The 25,463-nt window shown below is 40.2% G+C and overlaps 1 protein-coding gene across 5 annotated transcripts in view; it reads right to left on the reverse strand.

The window, feature by feature from the left end:
• The window catches only part of LOC125452287 (CSC1-like protein 2), a 215,780-nt gene that overhangs the window by 68,345 nt on the left and 121,972 nt on the right, over nt 1-25,463 (reverse strand). For all 5 annotated transcript variants that reach the window (XM_048530516.2, XM_048530518.2, XM_048530519.2 and 2 more), the window contains 5 exons: nt 12,691-12,728; nt 8,507-8,649; nt 5,675-5,726; nt 2,931-3,039; nt 913-983 (listed from right to left, as the gene is read on the reverse strand). In XM_048530516.2, the coding sequence (XP_048386473.1) occupies nt 913-983; nt 2,931-3,039; nt 5,675-5,726; nt 8,507-8,649; nt 12,691-12,728 (413 nt within the window). The remainder of the gene's footprint in view (nt 1-912; nt 984-2,930; nt 3,040-5,674; nt 5,727-8,506; nt 8,650-12,690; nt 12,729-25,463) is intronic.

Here is a 25,463-nt window from a genome sequence, read left to right on the forward strand (position 1 = left end):
GCAGGCCTGTAACCAAGACCCTGGGGCCTTTTGCAGAGACTGCAGCAAATGTCAAGCAGAAAACAGAGGAGTAACGGAGTGTAATAAGAAATGCAGTGAAAGACAAACTCCATTGTAGTAAAATCTTGCATTATATTTAGTATTTCAAAGCTAAGAGCAAGGTGACACTTGGTTTTGCACATGGAAAAACACCACTACTTTATTTTTAGATTTACAGTTTTATTGTCACATTTATATAAGAGGTCATCAGGCACTTGACAGATGAAATTGTGTAGTTTTATTCGTTTTGGTAAGAATGAAACAGTAAGAAAACTGGGCAATTCTAACAGGTCAGGCCGGAAACTGGTCATACTTTTTAAAATTCATACTATGGATAGCATTCAGAAGTTTAATGTAAATCATTCATCAAATTGCAATTACTGTAAGTTGACCAAAATGTATGCATGTGAACCGAGAGAGATGAAATATAATGCCGGAATGTATCAAGAACCAGAAAAGAGGTGGAAAGCTAGTCAAATCAAATCAAGGCAGGCTTGGCTTTTAATACGTCCAAGTATTTCACTCAAGCAATCAGATTGCTAACCTATGTGCACAAAAGCAAGACCACATCATACTTAAATTGCTTAATATTCTGGTCACACCTGAATTCTGAGATTACTGAAATATAGGTACACATGTAGAAATTAGTTGTGCACAAAGAGGTTTACCCGAGATTTGAAATTTACAGATTGGGGAGAAGTCATATCAAAAGATGATCTAAGAAAACAAATGTTTCAGATATGTAGTGGCACCAGAAAGACAAACAGTTAGGTGACGCTGGGCAACAACTGTTCCTGTAGCCCTCCTTTGCTCCCCCAGTGCAAAGAACACTATTCACACTATCAACTGTAAGACTACTGAAATTGTACTTACTGAAAATGTAGTTTTATTTTCTCTGGTTCAGCATATTTTGATAACCCAGTTATAAATAAAGTGCGTTTCACCTACAAAAATAAAATGGACCTTAAAAAGATTTGCCATATTTTTCAACTCAGTGTAGTAATGAGTGTCAAACAGTACATTTCCAACCACATTTGGTCACCAACGCAGATTTGGAGTGACTCACCTACATCTAACGGTCAACTGTGGAAAATCCCCTTTTGTTTTAGCAAATTAGATTAATTTTTTCTTCATTAAAGAAAGTTAACATTTAAAAAGGAATCTATTCTTCCAGCCCTCCATTGCTTCTCTATTAGAACCTGGAATTCATTCCTTAAACTTCATCACACACTATACCTTTAGGAGGCTCCATAAAAACTTCTCACCTGGTAATATCTGTGGTTTAATATCACATTTTATTTGATACAGGTTCACTAAAAGTACCTGGGGGGGGGGGGGGGGGGGAGATTTGCTACACTTGAAACGCTACATAAACTTGTCATTGCATTTGCCCAATGTATTCAGACCATGTACTTTCTCCACAACAAAGAGCTTGAGGGAAACATGCAGTTTGGGACATTCTGGTGCAAAAGAAAAAATATTTTATTACTAATCCATCTCCTCATGAATATGAGATAACAAAGTGGCGAGTTGGATGAACACAGCAGGCCAAGCAGCATCTCAGGAGCGCAAAAGCTGACGTTTCGGGCCTAGATCCTTCATCTCTGATGAAAGGTCTCGGCCCGAAACGTCAGCTTTTGCACTCCCGAGATGCTGCTTGGCCTGCTGTGTTCATCCAGCTTCACACTTTGTTATCTTGGATTCTACAGCATCTGCAGTTCCCATTATCACATCCTCATGAGTATGGTTCACTTCAACAATATTTCTTATTTTAAGATGTGTTAATAGGCATGGCTGAGTTAGGCACCAAGCCCTACGTGCCCAAGTTATCTATTTATAAATAGCTACTTTCATGGTCCTCGACAATCTATGGCTAGGATTGTACATCAATTGAAAATTCTACCTCATATTCAGGTTTTATTCCTCTATGAACAAAATCATACTAAAGGAAACTTCACACTTGTTTCCGAAGACTATTCATAGAATTTCCATTCCCATTCCCACCACCTAACCAGCTAGAAGTGACATTTTCCAACCTACATTCCCTACCCACAATTTCCTCCTTCCATCACATCGGATGAAACTCCATTATCCCACACAAGCTCCCCTCTCCAATCCTCTGCCAACAAAAGATTAGTTAGTTAATTTGCCCCATGTTCTTGTTGCTTAGATGACTGCATCTCTCAATCTCCAAACATTATTACATCAAACTTGAATGCATTTATCATTTCTTCAACTTGTTTTTTTATGATATTGCTTTATCCTCTGTAAAATTGTTAGTGTTCCTATTTTTTGTGATTCAACACCAAACAGCTGAAACCTGTTCTTGCATATGTCACAATGCTGCGTTTGATAGCATCTAACACAGCTTAAGATCTGTTTTTTCCACTTTCATCCAAGTTGTTAAACATAGATAAGATTCCATCATACCACAGTCTATTTTCATCAAGGTTTCAACTCCTGTGCTTATGCAGTCAATGATATTTCCAAGTGGAATATTTTTGTACTGAACATTTCATATATTTCAACATTCAATCATCAATATGTTTGCACTTCACACTTTTGCTGCATAAATGTTACAAAAATTAGAGTTTGCCAACTGTCAAAAATAAAAAAAGTGAACTGTTCCAGATCTAAGCTGGAAAGCACTATTTGCAGAGATCTCAGAGCATGTAGTCTGCAAGGAGTGCAGGATAAGTCGCATAGACTACAATGGGAGAAACTATATAAATCTTAGCATCCAATTCCAGCTATCATGCAAACCAGCTCAATGCAACCAGTTAATTTCCTGGTCAATCAACAATACCAGCAACAATTAGATGGGACTATAGTTTGGGTAACTTCACTGTAAAATTGAAATTGATTGAGGAATATTTTATTTCAATATTTACCAAGTCATCTTCTCGGTAGTGCATTTTTGAGGTATGTCGTCTCATACTATAGACCGTGAGAAGCAGATAAAGGAAAGAGAAAGCTGTATGGAGCCATAGCAGGTCATTCCTATTTAAAACAAAGAGGGTTAGTGGGCTGACTCGAAAACATTCTTGCATAAAAGTAGTGCCACATAGACAATGTCGCAAAACTACATTCGTGATTTCCTACGAGGGTCAATGCCACAAACTTTTTTTCATCCAAATCCTCATCTCCAGATAAGAGGCACTCACTAACATTTCATATAAAAGGAAAGATGGGGATCTGAAATAAAAACAGTGCTGCGGGTACTCAGCAGGACTGGAAACAGAACCCAAAATCAGTTGTCTTTGAAAGTGAATGGAATGAAATACGATCATTTTTATGCTGTCAAAGTGGAAGATGGCTCGAATGGAACAGGTAAGGGTGCCCAGGGAAACAGCAAGGAATGTAAATGGTTGTCAGAAGAGATGTGGATATACATGTAAAGCAAGTGGTAATGACAGGTGTGAATAACAGCAAACAGGACTGGTTTGCACTCAGCAGAGTAATGTCGTCAAGACACAGCAGTGGGGTTGGGGAAGGTGTGTGTGTGTGTCTGTGTGTGTGTGTGTGTCAGAGTGCAAGCAAAATGGATGATTATATTCAATTTCTGAAGCTACTGAATTCAATGTTTATCCCTGAAAGCTGTAAAGCACCCAAGTGAAAAATGAGGTGCTAATCCTCCAGTTTGCTATGGGCCACATTGGAATATTGCAGCAGGCCTTGGATGGAAATGTTAGCAAGCAAGTTCTCCTACCAACACTTCTCTACTACCATTAGCATTCCCTCTGGGCACTGTTACCATCTTTTCCACCTATTCGTCAACAACATAAAATCCATCATATTCCAGCCTCCTTTAATTTCAACTTGGAGTTCTGAAAAAGAGGGGGGATATCTAATTGAAAGATATGGAATACAGAAGGGCCTGGGTGGAGTGGTCATGGAGATGATGATTCCACTTGGAGAGGCTAGGACCCAAGGACAACACTTTATGCCAAGGATGAGGAGTTTCTTCAGCCAGAGGTGGTTAATCCATGGAACACATTGCTGCATCAGGCTGTGGAGGCTAAGTCATTGTGTATTTAAGGCCAGAGATAGATAGATTCTTGATGGGTAAGGGTATAAAGAGTTACAGGGAGAAGACAAGTTTCTCAACTCCATTCTCCTATCAGCTAAGATTGAAAGGCAGAGCAAACTTGATGGGACAAATGGTCTAATTCTACCAGTGTCTTATGGTCAAAGGGGAGTCATTAGATTCAGTTTCTCAATCCACGCATGATCAGACCTATTGTGCACCCGTATTCACATATCTTTTACTTCAAATTGCACACCTGTACCCGTAATTGCTATGCTCTTGCTGCTCCATTATTTAAGTGGCTATATTACCCTTCCAGAATAAGCCTCAACTCCAGCTACTATTTTAGATCATTCTATTCCAACCTTATTGAGGCTTTAGGGTTTTAAATAAACAGCGAATATGTGGACTAATATAGGTAGCTGGGAGAGAGAGTATAAAATGTGAGGCTGGATGAACACAGCAGGCCCAGCAGCATCTCAGAAAGAATAGCCATTTTATTGTTCAGAGTGCTGGAATGGAGCACCAGCAATAACTGGGAACAGTTCACTGGTATTGTTCTGCAATTGGGTCCACCAACGTTCACGGATCATGTTATGAGGAGACACGGCTAAAATAGCTACGCAAAGTGCAAAGATCCCTTCCTGGAAAGGAGAAAGTTTCTGGCCTTTTCTCTCATACATAATGATTTCCGGACAAAACCAGCCAAATACAATATAACAAGGTTTGAAGCTGGATGAACACAGCAGGCCAAGCAGTTTCTTAGGAGCAGGAATGCTGACGTTTTGGGCCTAGACTCTTCATTAGAAACAGGGGAGGGGAAGAGAGCTCTGAAATAAATTGGGGGGCGGGGGGGGGGGGCAGGCAGATCTGATTCCATAGGCAGGTACTAAGAAAGGTGGTGATGTGGCTGTAGTACCCGGCTTGCTTCAGGACATGGTCGAGCAGTTTCAAGGCCGAAGAGATTACAAGAGAGTTGCAGTGGGAGAAAGATCCCCTGAGAATTCAGTTATGTCTTTAAGAGACACCAACACTAATCAAGGGTTCGTCCTTCTTTTGCATCAATACGTCTCAGTTTAAGGAGCACAAATATTCAAAGAAAAGCAACATGACCACTTCAAGAAAATGCTGGAAATACACAAGTTTGTTGATCTCAGACACGACAGTGCTGGACAATTACAGACACCTCAACATCCTTAAGTGCTAAGAGGAGGGTAGTAAAGGAGGACTGACGGAGAAAAGCTACAAGTCAAGGCATCTGCTGCCAATCACTATTTCTCAGCCACTGTTGGAAAGCATATTTAGTTCCAAAGCCTCTGGACAAAGGTCAGATTCAATTGAAGGTTTTACATAATTAAACAGCCCAGCAAGAACTCTCACGTTTGAATAGTACTTGGTACCAGATACTTCAGGGCATCCATGCAACTGAACCCCAGTACTAATTACTTTCAGAAGAGGGGGATGGACAGAGAGCAGATTGAGGCTGAAGAAAACATTTTAGAAAGTATATATTGGAGACAGGGCTTTACTCTAATCACTGGCATCACATTGACACTCTTCGAATGACACCACATTCTTGGATCTATTATTTAAGTTTAAATTGCATACCCAGAATTCAGGTTTGCTATAGTTGTCCGACCAAAGCTATATGCATTATTTTCTGAAAAAAAAAATAAGGGGGGGGGGGGGTGCGGGAAAAAGAGAGAGAGAATGTTAATTTCCTATTGCAGATCAAAAACTGTATTCAGGCATGCAAACCCCCTGCACATACCCAGAAGGGATGAAATATTAATTAGATCTAGCAGAATCGAAGATGCTGAAAAATGTGCAGGCCTGGCATCATCTGAAATAAAAGTTAATAGTTAGCGTCTGTCCTCGATTACAAAGTAACATCCTGACATGGATCATTCATCAATTCTGACAAAGTTTACGCCCAAAAGGTAAATGTTCTTCCCTATGTCCCTACAAATGATACCGACTAGCCTCCTGGACATTTGTAGTATTTTATTCAATATTTTCTTTCAGACTTTTTGTCTGTACTTGTGTTTGGAACTTAGTCTAATCTATAACATGATCCATACCTCTGGTAGTTGGGCAGACTATGGCTCAAACCACACCCCTATCTCCACAATGGGCAGCACAGTTGCCCTGAATAAAGGAAGAATGGCAGGACCAGGTTCAATAAGCTGAATTATGAACCTCTGTTCTTAACTCCTTGCTTTCAAAAAAGCGTCAGTGCTAGTCGACCAGTCTCAAGACCCTGGTATGAAATTCACTTTTACAGCTAAGTCCCTAGTGGTCTCAATCTGGAATAAACCTTCAAAACCAAGTCCAGCTTCTCAACCTGGGTCAGGTCCATTCTAGATCTGGTTTATCTAGATCTGGTTTATCCAGATGAAGACCAAAGGAAGAATTCAGTCTCAATCCCTCATTTCAATTCCAGTCCAGCCAAAGCAATGGAAAAATGTCAAAACTTTGTCTGCTTTTGTTTGCCTTTATTTTTAAAAGTTGAAAGAGGCATTTGAGTGGTGGAAAAAAGGCAGAAAATATGGTTGGTTATAATAAGACCAACAGATTTCCTGGTTTAAGCTATCATACTACAGGACAAACAGTCCATCCTTTATTTAAAAATACTCCCTGAAGAAAACGTATTTGAAAGTGGACACATGTGCACACGCACAGTCCAAAAATCAATAAGTTTTTGCTTCTTTCTCCATGCCAGGCTGGGTCCCCTTTTCTTTGTTTGAAAAGAACATGGAGAATCAGATAATGGGAGCTGCAGATGCTGGAGAATCCAAGATAACAAAGTGTGGAGCTGGATGAACACAGCAGGCCAAGCAGCATCTTAGGAGCACAAAAGCTGACGTTTCAGGCCTAGACCCTTCATCAGAAAAGGTTCTCTGATGAAGGGTCTAGGCCTAAAATGTCAGCTTTTGTGCTCCTAAGATGCTGCTTGGCCTGCTGTGTTCATGGAGAGTCATAGGACATGATAGCTTCGACTCATCTGCAATCAAATGCAACAGGCTGATGCCTGTGAGCATCTCTGTCAGATAACACCATTATTTAAAACTGTAAGCTTACAATCTAGCCACCTTGTATAAAGGTTTTATTAACCCACTGCCTATTTGACTTATGGTGCCAAGCTCAAGACCTTACTTCAAATTTTCCCAGATGTGTAATCATTTGCTGGAGAAAATTTCCTTTTTTGATGATACTTTGTGCATCATTGTTGCATCAACATCATTTCCCTTTCCTTGCTGTCATTTAGGGTTGGCATAAACTATTTTCGTGGTTACCTTCAGTCAGAAATGTACATGAGCAGCCTCGCAGTGAGTTAGAAATATTTACCGCAAAGCAGTTAAGGAATTCTACTAGCTGCTTTGGTGGGATCTGAATCACTGTCTTCAGAACATAGTCACCGGACTAGAAACCCATCTCCAAAGATAGGTGTCAAGACCTGAGCTCCACTTATTGATTTGGTTAGTCATTCGGTTTGATGGTTGAAGACACAATAAAGGAGAGCAAGTATGCACTCAAACTGTAACCAATTATGCACCAGTTCATAGTCACGAACAGACTTCATTCTTAGTAAGTAGTAAGAAGTGTAACAAGACATACACAATCCCCAGAGATTATTGCATAAACAATGCTTACCTTTTACACCATACTAACAGACCAAGCAGTAGTCAACGTAAGTATTAACCTGTTATACTGAATAACAGACCACAGACACAGCTGCTGTCCCCTCTGGTTTCACCCATGCTTTTAAAACCAGATAAATGGGGAACCAATCTGGACAGGAAAGGATCCAAATATTAGTTGGTCTTGGACAGAAGACTGCATGTGTATATCTGTTCAGGGCCTTTTTGTTCAACTATAATAGGACTGAATTTGGTTGTTAGGCTGTTAACCAGTCCAAGAATATTAAGTGTTCTGAGAGACAGACACACTATGGACTTGTGCTGATCATCTGATGCTGAGCCATACTTGGTGCAATGTACTCACATTAAGCACACATCAAATATTAGGTCAATTGAGATGACAAGCAGGCCACTGCTTCAAATTAACAGACAGACAAGATCCAGGGAGCAAATATACAAGTTATACTGACAGGTGGAGTCAGCCAGACTAGATTCACACAACATTTCCATCAGGTCAGAGGTGAGGGGGTGATATGAACTACTTGTAAGGAGTGTGCTTAGTCTCCAACTGGCACCTCATCAGTTATATTTTTTTCATTCTGATAATACAACGGACAAATGCTGCTTATAGTTTTGGTACAATTTTTCCATTACTATTGTTACATCTCACTTTTTATGCCTGCTCCAGAAGCTATTAAGTTAAAAAGCAACATGTTGAGGAGATATTACTGAACATTTTATATAATTTTTATTAATGAGATAATATTCCACAAGTTTCAATCTAAGGCGCAAAGCTCACCAAGCAGATCTCCTGAGAAGTTTACGGGTAATACTATACCCACAGACAGAACGCCAATGACGACGAGGAGTCCGATGATATGACGCTGGAAGGACAAGTAATGGACGGCATCCTCACCACATTTCTCTCTGATCTCTTCATCCCTGAAGTAAAAGAAAGGCACATAGGTGATGGGGTTGTCCCCAAGCTGAAATCAATATACTTTCATGGTCTGGAATAGGGTCATTGGATGACAGTGAGTGGTGGCACAGTTCCAAGTATTTCAGGAGAGAACACCAGGGAAGTTGGAAGGTTCTCCCACACTTTTCAGCCCTCTCAGGAAGTGGCTTCAAACACTCAGTATATCAGCAGTTTGCTTGGAGCCATGGTACAGATGGACCAGAGTGGCTGTGGAGCACAAATAAACTATTGTTTGCTACGTGGAAGGTGAATACCAGGTACACCGAGATAACAGTGGTGGGGTAAAAAGCCAACACGTTAAAGCTATATTAAAAGACAAAGCTTAACACTTGATTTGTGACTTTGCCAGTTAAATAATCTTCAATTGTAAATCAAACATTTAATTCAATAGCTTTAACCCTATTATTGTCCATATATATCACCTTTGTTATGTAGCTAATCTGATGAACTGCAATTTAAGAAGCCTTCAGCGATAACAGTCTATTTTGATTTATAGCAAACTGTCTAATGAAGTGGGCAGGAATTGATCTGATACTGTAAGATGCAAATATTCAACTGCAGAGAGATTTTAAAATAAAAAAGGGTTTGATGCAGTGAAGCAACTATATTGTCTGAGAATTCCAGGACATGTTTTCAATATTAGTGTCAGGCTGTTAAAATCAGAATGTACTTTTTCACACTATGGATAGTGGAAATCTGAAACTCTTCCCATTGTCTGCAGACACCGACAGAAAATTGGAGCTTTTGACACCAAGAATGTCATTTTTTAAAAATGGGAATTGCCTTGAGACATTATGGTAAAGCAAGCTGTGGTATAGACCAACTAAGATTTAATAGAAATAAGCTTGAGGAACATCATGGCTAGTTGATGTTTCTTTGTAATATATTCAAATAACAGTGGGGCATAACTAGAGAGGGATGCAGATCTCATGCTTGCTGAAAGTGGATTCTATATAACTGATTGGGGTGGTGGTGGAGGGGAATGGTGTGGGTGAACTGAGATGACAACCAAATTTATTTGCAAATTAAGTATTGTGCCGATGCACATTTAAAGACTGGGGTTCAGGAATATTGGTTCTGTACATGCAAAGCTTGCTCAATTCCCACACTTCAACTTACAAAACCTCTTCATTATCTGCTTTGCATCCTATTAAGATGCACTGTACAAGCTCTTAAACTTCCTGAACAGGTACAAAAAATTGCTGGAGAAATCCAGCAGGTTTGGCAGCACGTGAAGCAAAGGAGAGTTAACATTTCAAATTCAGTGACTCATCAGAACATGAGGGTCACTGGATTGGAATGTTAACTCCGCTTTCTCTCCACAGATGTTGCCAGACCCACTGTTGCTCCTGCAGTTACTGTGTGTTTTGGATTTCCAGCATCCACAGTGTTGGATTTTTTTTTGACTTACTTCATGCTCACCTTCCATTACTTTTGATGCAAAGAAGTTTGAAAAGGTGCTAAATAAAAAGGTACTGCAGAGGTCACAGGTGCTCTTTCAATTTTGCATTACTTGGTCCTATACAAACCTCATCTTGAAGTGCTGACTATTCTCAACAGATTTGGATCCTGCTCTCTGCCCTCAAAAGAAAAGTACAGTCATTACTTTAAGTTCTATGTGATTGAAAAGCAGCAAGCCAATGGACAATAAACCTAATTACAACTCTCATTTTGTACTACTTTTCTTTGGACAATTCTGGCAATGATAGATAATGTATTGGAGGGTTTCAAGGTGTGACTAAAAGAACAGTTAACTAACACAATGACAAAAACAGACTAATGCGAGTGCAATAATGCCTCAAATGAACCACACCTCAGTGTGTAGACCCTCAAAATAAAAACAGTCAGCAGATTTCCTATAGGATGACAGTTTTGCTTTGTACTTGTTGATACTGGTACTTTATTGTTATAAACCATTTAAAAGGGTTAACGCAAACGTGTAGTTTTCCTTTAGGCACAATGTAGGAATCTAGAAGCGGGTTGATATTTGCAGAGTTGTCTACAAGGGTCAGCACTTGTCAATATTTACACAGGCACTCAGGAGTGTTGGATGGTGTTAACAGTAACTGGGGCCATTTGGAACTGTGCAGCAATTTGAATACAATCCGAGTGATCAGAATTTGAAACTAATTAGTATATATGATAGGTGGAGGGATGATTGCACAGTGTAAATCTAAACAGCGATAACTCCTTGGATTTTATTGATTGCTACCCCAATATGACTGCAATTAAATCTCCTACAGTATGTGTTAGCACAGGAGGGCTCTTGTAGCAGTGGTAGCGTCCTTCCATTTGAACCAGGAAGCCCTGGTTCAAGTCCCACCGACTCCAGAGGTGTCTAATGATATCTGTAAACATGTTGATTAGAAAATATCTATGTTTACAGGCTATCTTGTGGGGAAGTGGTAGTGTCCCTAGTTGCAAGCCAGGTCACCTGGGTTCAAGTTGCACTTGCTCTACAGGGGCATCATGACATCCCTGCACAGGTGGATTAAAAATATCTGTGTTGTCGCATTAGCAGCACATGATTTAGCACGAAAAGAAGAATTTATAGAAGTACAAACATGGGACACGTATGTATGAAAAAAGCCCCAACTCATGTCAAAAAGTGATGATTACCTGAATCACTTGTCCAAGGTTAACAATGAGATAAAATTTGACTTGTTTTCAAAGTTAGTCATCTCAATTGTGACCTCTGGAGGCTGATTATTTGGAGGGGCCACAGAAGAAGTGAGCAGTAACAAAAAGTTAGACAGAGGAAAATCCAGAGAACAAGAGACTAGCAAACTGTGCTCCTGGCCAGCTCAGTCTTCCTCTGCAGCAAGCACAGCAGAAACATTCATGCCAGGGTGAGCCTGAGGCTACACCAGATGATGCTTAGCACACAGTTCAATAACAGAATGCAAACACTGCCTTGAGACAATGAGGCGTCTGGGTCAAGGGATATTTCCCATAATTTCTGAATTTTCACAAATTGGATACTTCAAAAAGAATCATGCAGCATAAGTTACATGCTTAATATATTGAACTTATTCACGGGATGTGGGGATTTCTGGTAAGGTCAGCATTTAATACCCATCCCTAATGGCCCATTGGCCAGTTACGGGTCAATACCATTGCTGCTGGTCTGGAGTCACATATGGGCGAGACCAAGTAAGGACAGCAGATTTCCTTTTCTGAAGGACATTACGGAAAGAAATCTGCTGTACACACCTGGTGTGGCTGACACGTGACTGCAGACCCACAGCAACATAGAACAGAATATAACAGAAAAGCAATTTATTGTCAAGTATTTTTACAAAGAGAGAAATGAAAAGTTTTATAATTTGGAATACATGGCCCCTAAATTAATGACAGAAGTCATAAATAAGAAAAAAGGTTGATCAGAGTTCAACTGACAGCTCCTAAGACTGGGGTATGCTGGAAAACTGGGCCAAGTCACGACTGCTATGTAAGGCCAAGACTGCCCTACCAAGGCAAGACCCTCCATGCTAGTACTAGGCCTCAAGGCTGGGCCTTTGGAAGATTGAAGATGCCTCCAAAGCAAGGATTATACCTCCATGCCAGGATTAAATCATGATGCCAGGCTGTCAGAATGCCTGGAAGCTGCTGACAACAATTTCCATGCTGGTGGGAGACGACCTTCCTGGTGCAAGGCCTACACTGTCATTCAGGAACACTGGAAGCCACCTTGTTGCTAGGTCTGGGCCAGGAAAAGACAAGCTCTGAAGTTGTTAAAAGTAGGTAAGGTACCATGATAAATAGAAACATTTTTAAAAAAGTAAAGCAATTTAGAATAGGCAAGTTTAAGGCCCCTAGGCTGAGAAGCCTGCATGTTGCGCTTCTGTTCCACTGCCATCTTGAAATGGTGCCAGCTGGATAATGTTGTTGACACTGAACTGCCCTTGGGGCAGTTGGGGATGGGCAAGAAATGCTGACTTTGCCATGAATGCTTGAATCCCAGAAGAATTTAGTAATTTAAAAAACTTGATGGAAACACTTACTTTATTCGAAAGATAGCTGTCAGCCATGAACAAAAGCCCTAGGAGGAAAAAAAAAGTGTTAGAAGGGCACAGCTCAGAATTTTCTCTGGTGCTATCCATAGCCAATTTGATTAGAATAGCTCTTCACGTACAAGATAGTGAAATGGAAGTGGCTTCAGAAATGCACTCCAAAGAGCCGCCTGGCAATTCAGAACATGCAACTGGATGGTTTCAACTGACTGCAAAACAGAGTGGACGGTTCATGATGTGGAGTGACGTCAGTGTGGGTTCAATTCCAGCACTGGCTGAGGTCACTGTAAAAAGGTCCTGCCTTCTCAACCTTACACCACGCCTGAGGAGTGGTAACCCTCAGGCTAAAGTCACCATGGATCGTCTCTAATCACACAACCACCCTTGGGTCTTCTAGGACTGTGGAAACTTTACAACAAGTTGAGAGAGTTCCGAGTTGTGAAGTAAACTGAATGAATACAAAACAGTTACGTTACAGGAAGACTCAGACCTAATCTCATAAACCTGTCTGAAATGGGGCAAGAATGAAAATATAGTAATTAGAATATATTTAGCTGGAATAGAAAACCTATGACTTGGAAATAATATGCACTGCGTAAAGGAGGATATACACAAGAAAAAAAGTCAAAGATTGATGATTAAAAGGTCATTCTTTTTAAAATATGGGTGCGGCATTCTAAGCAGCTCTAAAATGAGGGAAAGAAACGAGAAATCTGCAAATTAAAGGAATGTAAAGCACAAAATTATTGGTCTGGATGATTTTAATTCTATACACATTGATTGTGATAGAGGGAGAAAAACAAATGAAATTTCCAGCTGTACGCATGACTCCTGCCTCATGAAGTTTTGTCACTAAACGTACAAAGATGAAACTGTTGCTAGATCTTGTCACAGGACTTGAAATTGATCAGGTAAATGTGCTAAGTGTGGATGAGAATTTAAGAACAATGACATAACAAACCAAGTTAAAAAACTGGAAAAAAGTGATCACAAAAATGGAGCTTGATTTATAGAAGATTTTAAAAATGGTGAGGATTGAGTTAGTTAAGGGGGGGGGGGGTGGAAGGAAAATACTCCATAAACATTGGATCATTAAGGTACACAGTAATACATCATTACTAAGAAGGTTACTAAGGAGGAAATGGTTAATATTTTAAAGGATGCTGGATGATACACAAAGAGGTTGGAAAACAACTAAAATTGAAGAGTGTCTAGAACAGGAGAAAATAAAGTGGCTGAGAACCTAAACTTCCTGAGGACAGTTTTAAAAAAAGACAAGAAAAAGGAACAGTATTTTGTTGGTTGAACAGATGGATACAGTAACGTGTTTTTCAGTAAACAGCCAACATTTTGTTCTCATTCAAACTGCTGTTGCAATCTTGCTGAATGAAAACTATTGTATTTACCTTCAAAACAATAGGTACTTCATAATGACTACTGGCTAAGTACATTACTTCTGGGTAGCTGCAGCTTTGCACATCTGTTGGTGTATCTTTCCCTGTATCAGTATGCATTGATTTTTGGCATCCTGACAGGGCTTTTAAATGGGTGGGGGGGGGGGGGGGGGGGTAGAAATGTGGATAGAAATTAACATTTAAAAATTTTCCTCATTCAACCCTGCTCCACCTCCACAGTTGAGGAGGGGGGCTGAAGAGATTGTAAACAGACTGCTTCAAAAGTTAGAAACAAGGTGTCGAGCTGGATGAGCACAGCAGACCCAGCAGCATCAGAGGAGCAGGCGGCTGATGTTTCGGGTCTAGACCCTTCTTCAGAAATGGTGGAAGGGATGGGAGATCTGAAATGAATGGGAGGGGGGTGGGGAGGAGAAACAGAGGCAGATAGAAGATGGATAGAGCAGCAGATAGGTGGAGAGGAGACAGACCAGTCAAAGAGGCGGGGATGGAACCAATAAAAGGAGAGTGTAGGTGGGGAGGTAGGGAGGAGAATAGGTCAGTCCAGGGAGGACAGACAGGTCAAGGGGGCAGCTACTAACCTCATCCCATCCCCTTGACCTGTCCATCCTCCCTAGAGTGACCTATTCTCCTCCCCACCTACACTCACCTTTACTGGTTCCATCCCTGCCTCTTTGACTGGTCTGTCTCCTCTCCACCTCCCCCTCTCTCCCTATTGCAGATCCCCCTTCCCTTCCCCAATTTCTGAAGAAGGGTCCAGGCCCGAAACGTCAGCCTTCCTGCTCCTCTGATGCTGCTTAGCCTGCTGTTTCCATCCAGCTCCACACCTCGTTATCTCAGATTCTCCAGCATCTGCAGTTCCTACTATCTCTGCTTCAGAAGTTATTCCTTTTATAGGAAGTATTTTGAGACATTGCTTTGAAACAAGACAACATGACACCAAATCCAAGTGTGCATTTGAAGCAAATTTGATTGGTAACAGAATTTAAGGGAAATAAAGGCTGTTGGAGATTCTTGAATGTTAAGGTGTATTGTCATGGGAACTAGCAGGAAAAAAATAATAAAAAAATCAATTGAAGTTAGAGGGGAGAGAATTTCAGAGTTTACCGCAAGGGCACAGTAGTTAGCTGCAAATGGCACTTGAGCTTTAACTGGTCACATTGAGAAAGTATGCTCACAACAGGTATGCCAAAACAATTGCAAGTCCAAGTTTTTTGCACATATCAGCATCCACCAGATCAGAATAGTGAGTTACCTGATAGAAACGAGGACGGGGTTTAAAAAAAATATCCAGATGGCAGTTTGATTTTGATCTTTAGGCACTAATTGTGCCATTTATCCACTATATTGCTGTCTTATAAGCTTTAAGATATTAGCTTCCAGTGGACTGGAACGCGTTGGCTGCGCTAAAGTTGAACTTCCATGATGGCCCAGTAGATGTACACAACCATTTAAAATCTGCAGTTAACCCTGTACATAGGCTGATTATCCCAGATGACACACTGCTACACAAAATAAAGCTTGTTTGATTGTATGATAATAATGAAGTACACGGCTTCAGGAAAGCTGCAGTGTTGCATCGTTTTTATGGGTCATCTTGGTGCTGAGTCCTTTCCATGAAGAGCCCACAACTTAATCAACCACATTTTTTGCTCAAATATGATAGTTATGACTTTAAAATCGATAGACATACCAACTATTTATTTTCTCCATTCCATTATTTAACAATGCAAAGTTAACCTACTCCTCAGTGGTTACCAACAGCAAAAGCAGTGTTTACAATCTCTTCAATTTTCCTCAACTATGGGGGTGGAGAAGGAGGGAATGAGTCAGATGAGGAAAAAATACACTTGCAAAATTTAATTTCTCTCCACATCCCCCCCTCATTAAAACCCTGCTAGGACACAATGCCAAAAATCAGCATATACTGATACAGAGAGCAGTACGTTAACAGATGTGCAAAGGTGCAGCTCCCAGAAGTAATGTACTTAGTCAGGCAGTAGAATTAGAAACATCAAAAGCTACTAGGTGGATTTCAGACTAGTTAATTTTAAAAAACCTGGCTTATGCAGATGACCAGAAGGTGTTTCTTTCCACCTCACACTCAATGTTGGGATACAGGACATTCAATACATGTTTTCAACGAGGAGATCACAGCCACGCGTCAATACTAGGAACAACTTGTATTCGGACAGCCCCAAAAACATTGCTCTCAGAGGAAACCCAGGATTTCATCTCATCACATCCAGCAGAGGGCATGTCATACAAGTTCTAGCTCAGATTTGAAGTGCATATGTCAGTAATACAGAACAAGTGTGCATGAGGGGATGTGTGCATACAGTGAAGTCAGGGACTGCTGTGCAACATGAATCATGATTCAATCTTCTGCAAGCTCTTTTTGGTCTGACTGTGATATCAACTACAGCTCAATTGGCAGCATTCTAATCTTACCAAAGTTCTCAGTCCAATTCCCACACCAGGGTTTGAGTACAAAAATAAATCAAGCCTGATACTACAATGCCATGCTCATGTGCTGCATTATCAGCATTCTTTTGGGTGAGTTTTAAAACAAAGGTTCCATCTGCCCTCAGGTAGGCTCCATGGTACTATTGAGCAAAGCAGAACAGCTATCTCTGGTGTATAAAACTGGCTGCTGCATTTTCTGTGACAACAGTGAGTCATACAGTCAAAATGTTTAACAGCATGGAAAGCAGCTTTCAGCCCATCATGTCCATGCTGGTCATCAAGCATCTATTTCTAATTCCATTTTCCAGCTCTTGATCACATGTTGGCAAATATATCAGACGTTTTACATGCTCTGGTGTTTTAAGCATTTATTCAAATTTTTCTTAAATGTCAAGGCCTCCCACCCTCTACTACCCATTTAGACAAGCAGTTCCACATAAGCAAAATCTCAGTTAAAATTAATTTCCTGTAAAGCTCAAGCTCCTTACATTACTACCATGTCTTTAGTTACTGACCCCTCTAAAGGAGGAAGGTTTCACCTTGTCTTTGCCTCTCAGAACATTGTACGCTTCAAATCAAAATTTCCTGCCCCACCCAGCAGTCTCTACATTACAGGAAAGCAACCCCAGCTGATCTAGTCTCTTCATAACCATTTCCCTCCAGCTCAGGCAACGTCGTGAATCTCATCAGTACCTTCTCTCCAGCAATGACAATCATCCTATTGTACGGCAACCAGAACAGCACAGTACTCCAGCTGTAGACTAACTCATTATATAGAGCTTCTTAATTTCCTTGCTGTTGTATTCAATGCCTTGACTAAAAGCAGGTATTTCATGTTTTGGAACATTTTCCTGCTGCATTCAGGATCTATGGCTATGCAAACCAAGGACCCTCTGTTCTTCTGTGCTTCCTTGGTCCTGCCATTAAATGTGTACAGCTTTGTTATGTTAGTCCTCCCAAAATACATCACTGCACTTGATTGCATGACAGCTCTTTCAAAGTAATCCACAGGCCATAAAGCACTCCAAGACATCTGGTGGTCATGAAAGGCACTAAGTAAATCCAAGTATCAGTGCCCTAAGCACGGGCAACAAATATTCTCTGGTTAATGGATTTCATACCTTCTACAAGGGTATTCAGTAATTGCTCATACAGCTCAAATAGATGCAAAGGTTCTCTGCTAGGCTTGACTGGTATTTGCTTATTCATTTGTTACACTACTTTTTGCATGACTAAAGCAAGCAGCCAGATAGCACGCTCTAACTATGCCAAAAGAAATCAGTTATTTTAATAAGGTTGTTATACAACTTAATAGACCACAAGCTGCTTACAAAGCAAGACAATCCAGAAGCTGAAATGTGCTACAAGAACCTCAAATACAAGTTGGTTTTGCTCAGTTACTAGGACTCTTCTAGAAAAGTCAGAATATTCTAAGTTTGAGTTCCACTCCAGGCCCTGGGTATAATCTAGTTTGACTTACTGGTACAGTACTAAGGGAGCAACGAATGTTAAAAGGTGTACTCCTTGTTTCAGAAATTAGATTGAGCTGAAGAGCAAGGGAAAAGTCTGAACTCTGATGACTTAATGCAACAAAGTCCAGCCATGACTACAATGAATAATCCAACTATGGATTGGGCTCAAATGGCGACAAATAAACATTTGAAATTGATTCAAATAAAAAAAATTTAGAAGATTGCTTTGGGAAAGAACATTGGAGACATACACACATTAGATATATAAAGCTTTGCAGATGCAGGTGAACGTATGGTTCCCAAAGTCCTTTAATACTGGGATGTCCATGTCTGGGTCTGTTGTAGACAACAGCTGTTGTTATCTAATCACTGGAACCCTAGAAGGTTAACTAAAAGAGATTGTTCACTTTATTTAGCCTCTGCATCATCTTAGATCCATATTGTACCGTCTCAGTAGCGAGGTGTAGAAAACTAACCTTTCTGAAAGTCAAGATGAATTTCTTATTGCATTACATCATTTATTACACTGGAAATTCTCAGGCATTGCTGCTTGCTTTGTTAGCCCATACAATGAAGGAAATTGACTTAAGCCCCAGGGATCTTTAGTCATACCAATCACTAAGATTTCTAAAAACAAGTGTTGTTTTATCATACAATATAACTGACTTTAGTAAAAGCTATCTTCCTCTTCTTGTGGACAGGTTCCCAGCCTTTACCCTACAGCTGACAACAAACATGCAATTGAAGCCAAGAGTTCACCATGCAAGAAAGAGCAGGAAGAAATGGGAAGATGGTGACTGCAGCGTTAGCTATGGTCATCACAACATCATGCTTGTAATATTGCTTATATGATAATACAATTAGACCAGGAATCTAGAATCCAGGTGTGTTCAAATATCATTTTGCAGATGATTCAAAAATTCTGGAACAAAAAGCTAGCCTAACAACCATTTTCAATTGCTATAAAAAAATTGGTTTACTAAGCCTTTAGGGGAAGAATGTCTACCATTTATACCAGGTGGTGCACATATGACTCCAGACTCTCAGCAGTGGGTTTGATTCTCAACCGCCATCTGTGATTATAGATGGGCAATAAATGCTGGCCCAGTCAGAGACATACACATTGCATGATCAAATTAAAATAAAGGGAACATGTGGCAAGCTTTGGCTTGGTTAGATTCCACAAGAATCTACAAGGAGTACATTTTAAAAAAAAAACTATTTTCAAAACTTGTAGCTTTAAACTCGGAACAGGATAAATACTGCAAAGAAATGTATTCAAAGGGCTAAAAGGAAAAGAAAGTTGATCGAGGTAATGATGGGAGAAACCATTTGTTAGTTTCTGATAAGCTGATTAAGGGTAAAAAGGCTGCTCTGTTATGCAGCTCCATCAAAACTCAGTTAACAGAAATCCACTGCTTTTCAACAAATATGTTAGCATGCTACAGAGGATTACGACAGCATGACAAGCTGGATAACAAAAAATAAAACTCAAAATCCAAAAATGAACAGTTCTGAGGAAGGGTCACCAGACTCAAACGTTAACTCCAATTTCTCTTCACAGCTGTTGCCAGACCTGCTGAGCTTTTCCAACTTGTTTTTTTTCCCCCTGAAAAATTTAAATCCTTGGTTTGTTATACCACAGGCATAGAGATGAAAAGCAGATGTCCTTTGCCTTCACAAACTCTGCAAGCATCCTTCTAATCTTTATCCAGATCCTGTGCACTGGGGGGGGAAAAGCAATTCAAAACAGGCATTTATTTAGCAATTACACTATTTACAGCAGCAAAACAGACAACCACACAGATTATGTCTGTCAATACAGGATGGATATAAAAAAGGGAAAATCCTGTCTAACCTGCCCCTGACTGTTCACAGGATGCAAAATCCAATAGTGAGTGATAAAATGCTGCAAGCTGTGTTTGATTTAGGATTTCAAAATGCATAGTGAACTTCCTCATATAAAAAGGTTCCACTGAACATTTCTTGGTAAACCTAGATCTGGAAGATGAATTGGTTGAAGAAAGTAGCAGGAACTTAGTGGAAAGTTGGGAGATGAAAAGTGAAGTATGAGCTTGCTCCCTGGAAATGGTGCTAGATCTCAGTATTTCGAAATCTTAGCTTGGATTCAAACTTTGGAGGATGGGCGGAGAATGGAGAATTGGAGGATACAGCCAAGGATCCACAAAAATTACACAAAACTTTGCAAATGGACCCCTTCATAGACTCAGTTCAATAAAGAAAGTTGCAATATATTTCAAAGTCAAATCAGCAAAAAGTAATCTATTGCCCCTGTCATTTAATGGCATTAGGTACTGAATCATCCACTATCAATATCAGAGGTTTGCCATTGATCAGTGTTGATATGGACCAGCCATATCAAAGTGCCTACAACAGTAGATTAGAAGTGCTGGAGCCTCAAATAACATGTTGACTCCAAAGCCTGCCCACCATCTACAGAGCACTCTCCACTTACCTGGGTGAGTACACTTCCAACAACTCTCAAGTTTCATATCATCCAGGACAAAACAATCCTCTTGAATGATATTCATCCGTCAACTTCATTGTTCACTTTCTTCAAAAACACAGCAGCAGCGCTGCACACTATGTACAAGCTGCACTGCAACAACTCATCGAGGCTTCCCTGAAAGCCATTCCAAACCAGTGACCTCCAAGACCCACAGTGGCAAATGCAGCAAAGATGTTTGTCACATTCGAAGAAAGTGGGCCTCAAGTTTTAGTAAGGGTTATTTTCCTGGTCCTTTCAGATATGGAATTTATCCAGTCGGAAAACCAAAATCTGTTATCAGTGATAAAAATGTGTACAGACGAATGGAAGCACAGGTTTGATGAATTAAACAAGACTTCATGATGGACACTCATGCAAACAACAGGAAATGTGCTAGTTGGGAAATTACGAGGAGGAACAAAAGAAATGGTTACAAGGAAAATGTACCAGCTGAGCTGCTGTTGGAAAGCTGGAATTTAGAGGGTGGGCTGAATAGCCTCCTCCTGTGTTGTAACCATTTTAATGATTCCATAGCGGGACATGACATCAGCATCTTAAACAATCCCAAAGGCTACCCAAATGGCATTGGTCATTTGATTGAGGTTTTTGTGTAGTTTATGATGTGTAGATTAACTCGGATCTTTGCATGATCAGACCATGTTTGAAACACGTTACGTTACACCTTTTACAATGTAACATTTAGCAGTATAAGCAGTAAACCAGCAATATGGACACAGTTGACAGCAGTTCTGCAAACTGAAACCCTTTAAAAACAGACCAGACAAGTTGTAGAGAACTCATTTATTCATGAGCATTTGAGGTGCCTGTGAATAACTGCAACTCATACTTTATGGTACTGAGGGGCATTGGGATAGGGAAGGTTGAAAGTTCAATCCCTGATTTTACAGAACTAACATTCTTTTTAGGGCTGCTAAAAATAGCATTAATGTTTTGAAGCTGAGGCGGCTGGATGGTGCCAGGGTTCCTGTTGCTAAATGCTATGCACTGAACCCTAACTAGACAGAGCCAAAAGACATATGAATGTTGACCCAGATGTAACAACCATCACTGCTGCATATCCTGACAGTCGCTGCCTCTTGTACAGGTTATCCAGACAACTCAGCTTCTGACTTCAGTCTTGGCTCGAACTAGAGCAAATCAAGCCATTGCACCTTGACATTGAATGTGATTACCAGCACTAAATCCTTGGCTACCAATATCCTAGGGGCTGCCTTTGACCAGAAGCAGAACTAGACTTGTCATAAATATAACAGCAGTCCAAGGCAAGGAACCTTGAGTAATTCACCTGACTCCTCAAAGCCTGTTCACCATCTACAAGGCACGAGTCAGGAAGTGTCATGGAATACTCTCCATTTGCCTGGATAAGTGCAGCTCCAATAACAAAGTTTGACATCATCCAAAAGTGCACTTATGAGATGCACTTCAGTAACTCACCCAGACTCCCCCAAACAACAGCTTCCAAACCCATATCCACTACCACTTAGCAGGACAAGTGCAGCAGACACATGGGAACATCAATATCGGTGAACTTCTCTTCAAGACACTCACCACTCTCATTGGAAAGACCAGTCATTCCTTCAACGTCAGTGAATCAAAATCCTGTAACTCCTTCCCCAACAGCATTATCGGTGTTATTATATCATACGGACAGTGATTAAGGTGTCAACTCATCACCAGTCTGGTGGTGGCGGTGCGAGCAGAAACTAAAGGTTAGGCGATAAATGCTGGCACAACCAATGGTGCTCACTATCCTCAGGAATGAAAGTAAAAGTCAACCAGAAATGGACGCATGTTATTTGACATAGAGCTGTGTTCCACTGTCTGTAGGAGTCAAGAGGATAGAGGAAATTAAGCCATTAACCATGGTTTAGCAGGTAGCACTTTTGCCAGAATCTCAATGTTGCAGGTTGAGTCCTGCTCAGGAAAGTCAACATGAGCAAAGAGGGATTCACTGAGGTCCGTGTGACCAACAATCAAAACAGCCCTTCAAAGCATCTTTAATATAGTAGACATATCATTTTGGAGACATATTAGAAGTCACAACACCAAGTTTAGTCTAACAGGTTTACTGGAAATCATAAGCTTTCGGAGCAGTGCACCTTTGCAGGTGAAGTGAAAGGGAAGTGCTCCAAAAGCTTGTGATTTCAAGTAAATCTGTTAGACTATAACTTGTATATCAAACACCGTAACCTCCAAAATCTTGCCTCCAAGGCGTGGACAAGAAAAACCACAGACATGGCATATATGGCTGCATTCCAGTCAGTTGAGCAAAGTCTAGGTTGGCACCACAGTGCAGTGCTAAAACAGTGCTGCACTGTTCAAGCTGCAGTCCTCTTGGATAAGATATTAAAGCATGGTCCAATCTGCCCTTTCAGGAAGAAATAAAATATCCCATTGCATTATTTCAAAGAGGAGCAGGAGGGATATTCCTGTGTGTTTCGGCTGATGTTTATCCCTCAGTCTGTTCTGTGATGTAGATTACCTAGTCATCACCAGATTGGTGTTTGTGGAAGTTTGCTGTACACTAACCACTAAATGCACTACATTACAACAGCAAAAATATTTTAAAAATTACATCAGTGGTTGGAAAGCAATTTGGGATGTCTACTGTTGAAGAAAGATGCTATGTAAATGTGCAAAGTTGTCTTATACTTTGGGGTTTGCTTTTCAAAATAGGGGCAAAACTATGTAGGTCAGTTCTGAGAAGGCAAATTTTTAAGCAGGTCAGGAAGTCATCTGGAAGAAGTGTATCAATTCAGAGAGTCTGCAACTGCAGCTAGGGACATGGAGACAATGTGTCATAAATTAAACAGTACAATGTTTCAAGGTACCTGGCTACAGTTGCATGCACTTGGACTACTGTTCCAGAGGACTTTTCGGCCTTTAAAATCAATTACAGCTTCACAGAACTGAACACACTAATTGGTCTCTATTTTGAGAAACAAATCTGAAACTCTCGGACATCTTTCATTGCATATTCTCTCAGTTTCTTCTCCTTAGACAGCAGAGAATGTTTTTACAGTTGCTTTGAGTCCATTGGCAGGAACCTTTCATAATTCTGATTACCCAAGACTTCAGTTCTAATAACGTGAATGTCTATCAAAATTATTTTGGCTTAAGAGCTCAAAGTAAAACACTTGAACTAAACTGACTGGCTGCCCCACAGTTAAACTTTATTCTCCTAACAGAAAGCTGAAACTTGGTTCTGAACTATACTCCTTGTTCTGCTCAACTCAGACTTTGAACCTTCTGTTCAGAAGTCTAAGCTAAGACCTTGATGTATTTACTGTTTTACACCATTGAATTTATAACAAATGACAAGAGGGAAGCAGCTGAACTATTACAACAGGCAGTGGTTTTCTAGGATATGGAATGAACTCCTGTTAGTATTAAAATGGAATGGATAGGATGAATGCCTGGATACTTTTCTACTTTAAGCCTCTTGCATGACAAGCAAGTGAAGTAGCTTTGCGTAACTATAATCCTATTCAGGGAACCGACACTTCGAGGTTGGGGAGTGGGAAAGGGAAGGAAAAAAGTCACAAGATACTTTAAATTGCAGCAAATTATAAAATACAAAAACTTAAAGCCAATTTAAGGAATACTCTGCTCCATTCCAACTCTTCCCCAAAATAGCACGATGTAAAATGATTGTTGAGCTAGATATGTACATAATAAGTCACTGGATCAATCTTTGTACTATTGCAAAAATCATTTGATTGATCAGCATGAAATGGCTCATCATTTGAGACCTTGGCAGGGGCTATAAAAAGGATGTGGAATTTGCATTGTAATCAGTTTGATAGTGCCCTTGACCTGAAGAATGAATATAGTCAGTGACCCAATATCATACCACTTATGCTTTGAGAAACAAAATGCATTTAAATGCTTTAGAATTGTAAAGCATATAAAGAGAGCAGTCGACACTAGTTTTGACCAGTCTATTGCATGTCCCTAATTAGTAGTTTTGTATTGTTTAGAAAAATATTACATTAAGGGGCCTAACTTTGGACAATGCCAGCCCTCAGCACTAATATGTTCTTTGCTTCAGAAGCTTCAATTGTTTTCTTATTTGAAAGTGTTAAGTAAAATTAAAAAAATTAATTCGCTTTTTAAAAACGTGGTATAGACAAGATCTGGAGCATGACCATTGTCAACCAAGTGGAAGGCCTGTAACAATGGAATAAATGTCATGGTTTTGCCAAACGTGCTTAGTAAATTACACTAATGGATTCTTTTCAAAATCTCTACCTTCACAGATGAATTTCCAGCTAACATGCTCAGAGTCAAGTTAAAATATCTGATTGTACTGCAGACAAAAGATACCAGCTCTGCACATCTGAAATAAAGTGCCGGAGAAACTCAGCAGGTCTGAAAGCACCTGTCAAGAGCGAGTGTTAATGATTGCAGTTTGATATGACTCAGCATGAATATTCACACTCAACGTCTCCATAGCTGAGTTCTGAGGGCCACTCAACCTGAAACGTTAACTGATTTCTCTCCACAGATGCTGCCAGACATGCTGAGCTATTCCAGCAATGTTTGTATCCGTAACTGAAGTGTCTTCTAAACCGCTTCTGTATTCTGCAAACATTTAATCGATTACTGTACATAATACTCCAGCTGAAGTCTAACAAGGTCTTTAAAATCAGCATGACATCCTTGTTCCCGTACACTATGCCCATATTAGCGATGTTTAGGTTACTGTACACTTCATTAGCTGGTTGCTCTACCTGCCCTGCCACCTTTAATAACATCACTCATTTAACACTCGAAGATTTGTAGCTTGGGCTGGTTATCGTACAGACGTTTCATCACCATGCTAGATATCATCAGTGCGGCCTTTGATGAAGCAGTATTGTTCTACTCCACTTGGTATTTATA

This window comes from Stegostoma tigrinum, chromosome 4, assembly GCF_030684315.1.
Source record: "Stegostoma tigrinum isolate sSteTig4 chromosome 4, sSteTig4.hap1, whole genome shotgun sequence".
Taxonomy (NCBI): Eukaryota; Metazoa; Chordata; class Chondrichthyes; order Orectolobiformes; family Stegostomatidae; genus Stegostoma; species Stegostoma tigrinum.